The sequence below is a fragment of the Sinohyriopsis cumingii genome, chromosome 17 (assembly GCF_028554795.1).
Source record: "Sinohyriopsis cumingii isolate HCF-2022 chromosome 17, ASM2855479v2, whole genome shotgun sequence".
Taxonomy (NCBI): domain Eukaryota; kingdom Metazoa; phylum Mollusca; class Bivalvia; order Unionida; family Unionidae; genus Sinohyriopsis; species Sinohyriopsis cumingii.
This window is the reverse complement of record NC_142977.1, coordinates 75977963-75985553: the sequence shown is the minus strand read 5'-3', so window position 1 is coordinate 75985553 and position 7591 is coordinate 75977963. Positions and strand designations below refer to the sequence as shown.

Here is a 7591-nt window from a genome sequence, read left to right as displayed (position 1 = left end):
AATTTACTTTGGTCCAAAATCAAAATCATAGAGTACCTTTCAAGGGACATTTATTTTATAAATAACATAATCCATAGCTATAAGGTTCTCTATGATTGTGGATTCAATATTCCGATCATTATTAATGGTGAAGATGTGAATAATTACTATTCTAACCTTAGAAGCTTCTACAGTGAGTAATTCCGCTAACTTGTCAGAGATTTTTTCAGGTATATAATCTTCTATTATTGAGAACGTACTCATTCTTGCCTTAGCATGTCACGAAAAATCAATCATATTGTTGTGCTCAGTTTTTGTTTGCGTGGATTTATTTATTCAAATTATTGTTCGAACGAATTACAAAATGCTCAATAATATTCTTGGACAGAAACATTAATCTGGGAATTTAGTGATCTCAGACAAGACGATTTTGGATTATAGTATTGTGATACACTGAAAGACTGTTGTCACCTCATCACAATCCAGGTCATTGGCACATGAGCATGTTCGAGACTACAGGAGCATCAATACATTCTGTGTTGGAATTTATTTTGGAACTGCAATGGAATTTAAGTACAATTATTTTCCTTTGGACCTATGACAAAATGTTTAGAACTATTTTGGATTTAATTAAAAATACTGTACGTTATTTTTTAAATTTTCACTTTCCATTCTAAAAAAATACATTTTTTTGTTGAATTGTACAAAGCTTGTTGGTTATCGCTCCTTTATTTTATCTAATTTCAGACCATATAGTCATAAGAGTACATATTAGAACGGAAAGGTTTATTTATAAAGAAATGAAACAACCACAGTCGTAATTCAATTTGTTTATTAAGTGGAGAAAATTGGAAATTTGTATTTTGGGGAATTTGAGAAAGTTTTAGATTAATTTGTTTTTTATTGGTGTCAACAAAACTGTTACAAAAACAAGCACATGATTTGCACTTGTTTTTTTCATAAAGCACAAAGAAGGATGTCTGTTTGTATATTAATAAGCAATAACGGCATGAGACATTTTAAAAATTCATTACTCATGAGCCAAATGGACAAGGATAACCGAAAATTGTTGACGCATTTTTTTCACATATATTCAAAACGTTTATGAAAACTTCACTTAACACCTATATCCTGTACTACAACTATTTCTATAACAGTAATAACATTAAAACAACAACAACAATAATAATAATAATAGCAATAATAATAATAATAATAATAATAATAATAATGATAATAATAATAAAATAATAATAAAAATAAATATTCTACACTGAAAATGATTTGGATGACATAAATTTATGCAACAACCACAGGATTGACTTTTCAAACATTAAGTATAAAAAGCCATGATTGTGTCTCAGTAGGTTCTTATGATTTACTTTTCTACTGTAATGATCAGTTGATTATGGTAATGATGATTATGATGTTGATGATTCAAGTTGGATAAATGAAATGTGTGTAATGTTTTAAAATCACTATGGAAATTTATTTTTGAAATTTCAGGTGGCATGTATCAACATGTCCCAGACTACTACCGCTCTATGTCTGAGAGGGTATCCACCATCCTAGATGTAATCGGCTACTCAGAGGAAGATCGGAATAGGAAGGTCATGGTTGCCACTGCACATGAGTTTTTCGTGAACATCGCAGATCGTTTTTTAAAAGAATATAATGTGTTTCAATGTATTTTTGGCAGTAGAGGAGAAGGATCTACAGGACCAGGACTAAATTCAGATCTTGACATATTAAATTGGGATGGGAGAGTACAGTTGGTCACAGACCTAACTGATTGTCAGCCCGACAAGGACAATCTCCTCATGGTGCATGATGACCATACTCATCCTGGTTATGTTAAACTACAGGAAGTAATAATGCTACCTGACAATACTCCTGTTCCAGTATTCCATTATCAGAACGAGTTCTGTAGAGTAGATTCATATGACAGAACTGTGAAATCCAACCAATTAGTTAGTATATTGCTTACTGGTGACGTTTCCTCGGGCCCAGCAGTGCGTATTGGAAATAATACGGAAGGGATGTGCATTGATAATGTATATGCCATTCAGTGCACACAATGGCCTAATCAGGCACATGAATGGTTCCAACGGAGCCGAAAAGGATGGCCTGCTTCGCATCATCTAGAAAATGCAAGGAAAGATGGCTGCTTTGTTGTTCAAGTTGGACACCCACACAGCCATGAAAGCGATCTGGAATGGAGATTATCTTTCTCTTTCACAGAAAGAGAACTCACAAGGTCTTTTGAAGACACAGTGATGAAAGTATATGCGTTGCTAAAAATGATAAAGAAAACATACATTGAACCTGTCCTTGGCGATGCCTTTTCAAGCTATCATTGCAAGGTTTGCATGTTGTGGGTGAGGGAAAGAACACCGACTGAATTGTGGCGCACTGAAAACCTTCTATACTGTCTTACTTTGTGTATTAAACAGTTGTACGAGTGGGCCATTGTAGGATATTGTCCTGACTATTTTATCGTTACGAACAACATTTATGACAGAAAGATATTCGGAGCAACACAGCTCATTTTAACTAAGGTACTGGGACTTCTTTTATCCGAAGATTGCCGAATGCTGCTTAGATTAGAATGCTGTAATCTCGGAGAGCTTCTAATGCATGATAGTAGCAGTTTGGACATGATTTGGAACTTAATAATCCTCAAGGTAAATGTAACTCTAGAAACATGTATGGACTATACGTCATGTTTCCTGAGGCTAATCCATTGCAGGAATGTTATGCTTCGAGAGATTCCTCAGGAATACAACATTATGACAAGCTATATAAGAAGCATAATGTATGCTTTGCAACACGCACCTCACACATTACGAATATATCTATATCATGTCCTAATGATGTTGTTGTCACGAGTGGGGTTTCATGTGGCTTCTGTATGCAAAGAAAATGTACATTCTTTATCCCAGGAGGAAGCGAGTTATCTGACGGCTTTCGCATCAATGTGTTTGTCACTTGGGATTAACAGTGATGCTACATCAGTAAGACTAAAGCTTTGTGGACTTGGAACCATGCTCGGGGATTGTGATTTGACAGAGAATTGTCTGCAGCATATGAGTGATCATAAAATGAGATTTATGTTTTCGAGTAAAATTCATGCACCATACACTCCAATATGTAATCGTCATTTCATTTTCGATAAGATTAGTACAGAAACATACGGTCCGGAAGATCTGCTGAAGAACCAAATATCCTTTAGCGTCGTATATCTCCCGTCAGAGACCCCAATTGCCCCCGCACCGCTGAAAATGGAAATCTTCAGGTCAGTTGGAGCACGCCCGGAGTTAAGGGATGCGAACAAAGGTTCATGGAATGAATGTGCAGATGTAGATTGCTTTATGTGCCTGTACTTCTTTCAATATTTGAATTTCTGCAGGTTAGGAAAAGAGAGACATCAACAGGCTGCGTTGGACAACATGATACACGTGATAAGGACAGAGCCAAACATGCCACATAGACAGACAGAACTGAATCTCCTTGGTTACTGTTTCATGAGAGAGTCCCAGTTTATAAATGCTTTCGTTTGCTTCAATAAATCTCTTAAACTTTGTCCACATCACAACGCTGCTAGGATCTACCTAGGAATTCTGTTTCAGAAGAACTATGTTTCTAGATGAATGCGTCACAGAAATTAAAACATTAAGTGGTAAATATTCCAAATTTTCAACCACTAGTGGGTTTGATTCAGTGTCAGGGTGTCACTTCTGGATATTTATCTGTCATGAATGCAAGGATCGATTTATTTTACCAAAATCTAAGTAAGTCTTGAAAATTGAGCATATGAGGTACGTACTAGCTTTAATTTGTAAAAAGCAAATTCAGAAAAGGTTTCATTGGTTGACCTTAGAATCCTTGGAAGAAAAATCAGTAATCTTCGATAACTACTTTGCGAGCGTCCATTACAATAAAACCCATACTATATTTTCTGTTTTTCGAATGTGTTAACAGAACATTATCCCTGGACGGTAAATATTTCACTACAGCAACATGAAAATTACCGATCAAGAGAATATTATATCTGGTGAAGTTTTTTGTTTTAAAATTTATATTACGCACACTTCTCTAAAAGATACATCCATATCCAATTTCTTGTAGGTTGCAATAATTATTATTTGATTATTTATTATTATAGATATTTGCAGTATTTATATAAACTTAAACAAAGATAGCTTGTTTTGTCATGTGATGGGTTTTGAAAGACGCGTTTAAGCGTCCTCATTTTGAATGATGGTCTAGTTTAATAAAAGTCAAGTTTAATGCTTATCGAATGTAAACTGTGCCTTGTCAAGCATGCGTCGTTTTCTAGGTATGTATGTATGTATGTATGTATGTATGTATGCATGCATGCATGCATGCATGCATGTATGTATGTATGTATGTATGTATGTATGTATGTATGTATGTATGTATGTATGTACGTATGTATGTATGTATGTGTGTGTGTGTGTGTATGTATGTATGTATGTATGTATGACTGACTGACTCACTGACTGACTCACTGATTGACGGACTTTATTTCCTCTTCAAAAGAGATTACATCAGATTAAACAAATTCAGGATAATACACGATCATAAAATAGAACAGAAAAGTGACAAAGATACAATAGTAATACTGTGTCAGCTACCGTATTGACAAAACTAAATATCTCAATACCTGCAATTATGCAAATCTGCAATCATCTGGCTGAGCATGGCACTGATCGTTTAACAGTTGCTTGATGATAATAATATTTAGAAAAGTTAATACGTCTATAGTGGTATGTGCTTAACATTAAGTTCAGATAGCAACGAAAATGAAATGAAAAACTTATAACAGTGTAATTCTATATGTAGTTTTTTTCTTCATATGACGCATATATTTATGCATATATATGCTTGTTTGCGCGTATGCGTGCGTGTATGCATTTATCTATGACTGACTGTCTAAATGATTTAATTACCTCTTCAACAAAGATTATATCATATTACTAAGATACATATTATACATATCATAAAATTATGAGACACATTATAGACGGGAACGCAAACATGATATATACATAGTTTAAATACAGAAAACCATATAGAAATCTTTAGGAAATATACATAAACAAATACATAAACAAGTACATAAACACACACACACACACACACACACACACACACAGAGATGTCATACAACAAAATTTGCGGATTTGACAAGAAGAATTAGGCCTTTAATTGTTTAATTTTAATGTTAATTTACTACTTAATTTTTATATCATGTTAGAACATGTTAGTTGATTGTAGGGCACACATTTTATTGTAGAATGAAGCTATGCTGTTTGCGGTCACCAACATGAGCCTATCTGATACATCATCGTCAATAGACGACATGAAGTCAACACTGCTTCCAAGAAGTGTCTCCACCAATATATCTTCTTCTTGATTGAATAAGTTAACACTATCTCTCACTTCTAAAGAGTCAATCACTCTCTCAAAGAAAACGTTTCGTTCCTCAAGCAGTATTTCGCAACCTAAAATAAGATGTTTCGCTCTGTCGTCAGTCTCTTTTCCACAGAGTTTACATACCATAACTTTACCAACAGGCATGATATATAGTTTCATTACTTCAGAGAGAGACCATAACATGGATGGAAACCATATACTACTTTGTTTTAAGTCCAAATGAATGTTTCTGAAGTGAATTATATCACCCCTTAGTTCCATATTTGCTCTCCATGTAGTTTCTTCATGGTTTTGAATAATATCAATAATATGTCGCTTCTAGACGAGTTTTTCTTCTGTTTGTACTCTTGCTGCATAGGCTAAAAGAACACTACCATATTTCTTAGTTATTCTGTCAATATCTGGTATAAAGCCCGTCTGTTTTAGCGGGTTGTTCAGATACTGACATAAGCGCATAATAAAAATCGTTCTCCAGATAAAAGTCCAATCGCCCTTACACAATCGGTTGGAAAAGAGCAATTTCATCCCATCTATGTATGCTTCCATTGACCAGAGTCCTAAGGTACTACTCGTTGCCTCCATAGGCGAATATTTATTGAAAGCTTGCATACGTCGCGCTGCATATCTCTGACATAACTCAAGTTCTTCTATATTCGAGTTTGTGATACCTGACCATAGTTCATATCCATATAGGACCGAGGGTAGAATAATTCTTTTCCAAATCTTCAGACTTGTTAGAGGATTCATTCTTCTATCTCTGATACCAATAAAATATAAAGAGGCTAACAAGTGTTTGCCTTTATCACATGCTTCTTTTATCGCGTCGTTTGGTTTTAAGTTGTATTTTAGAGGTATGACGGCATACTTCTTATTTTTGACTGCTGGAATCGGAGATTTGTCGAGCATAAAAGAAGGTATACCAGGCGTTCTTTTGTTAGTAAACAAGATGGTGCAACTTTTATCTGCGTTATATCTTAATCTCCACCTTTTCGCATAATTCGAAATTGTATCAAGCAGCTGTTGCATTGAATGATGCGAGTTAGACATTACAGTTGTGTCATCTGCTAATAAGACACAAGGCAGGTGGAGATCGACAAGATTTAGACCTCGCAAAGTGTGATCTAATTCCGTGATCAAATCATCTATCATTACAAGAAAGAACCAGGCAGACAAGATACTGCCCTGTCCTACACCCTGCCTAATATCGAAGCGTTTGGACAGCTTGCCCGCAAATAAAACAGAGCTTGCTACTCTCTCAAACGAGTCTTTCGTGATGCGCCAGGTCTTCCCTTTGATGCCAAGTCTGTACAACGTGTAGAATAATCCGTTGTGCTAAACTGTGTTGATGGCTTTAGCATTATCAAGAAATATAGCATAGACAGGAGTATTTTTATCCAACTAAAAGCATATAGATTCTTTAATACAGAACGCTGCAGTGATACTTCCGCAATTATTTATAAATACCCTGTTGGAATGGATTTGGAAAAGAAATCAGCTTAGAAAATATAAGTAGTCTACTATATATAATTTGTTCTAGAACTTTCTGAAGCACTGGAATTATAGTTATATCGCGGTAATTATTCATATCTAATTTATTCTTTCCTCCTCCTTTGAATATTGGTATTACCAAGCCTTGTTTAAAGTGGCACGGGTACTTCTCGGCCTCGTACACTTTTGTGAATATAATTTCAAGTAATTTTACACTGCTTGGAGGGTCCGCAAACAGTAAATGCTCAGCACCAATACTGTTGTGGCCACATGCCTTATCTTTATTGAGAGAGCTAATTGCACTACTGATTTCGTCTCTAGTGGTAATTTTATCAACAACTTCATCAAAGTGTGAATAGGTTTCTTTAGTCTGTTTTCTAACCTCTACTAAGACCATCTGGTAATGATTCTCATCGTACAGATACGTATTGTCAGGCAGTGATAAACTGGAGAAATGATTTGCCCATAACACTCTAATAGAGTCATGATCGCGTACAATTTTTTCCGTTTGATTCGATTTCGTGAATGTAATCGCGTTTATTTCTTTTATTCCATATAAACTTACAGAATGTAGAAATATCGATCTCTGCAGCCTTTTCAAGTTCACTAGATTGATCTCTATCGTATTTTTCTTTAGCTTTCAATAATTCTTTTGCAAACAATT

The 7591-nt window shown here is 35.0% G+C and overlaps 1 protein-coding gene across 1 annotated transcript; it reads left to right on the top strand.

Annotated features, from left to right (window-relative positions):
- The first annotated feature begins 1490 nt into the window (after positions 1-1490).
- Positions 1491-4207, top strand: LOC149779263 (uncharacterized). Its single transcript, XM_089938594.1, has one exon. It carries the CDS (start codon positions 1491-1493, stop codon positions 3627-3629), a length of 2139 nt encoding a protein of 712 aa, XP_089794720.1. The 3' UTR covers positions 3630-4207.
- Positions 4208-7591: the final 3384 nt, after the last annotated feature.

Coding starts and splice junctions, on each gene's coding strand:
- LOC149779263 (XM_089938594.1), top strand. CDS start 1,491: ATGTATCAACATGTCCCAGACTACTACCGCTCTATGTCTGAGAGGGTA.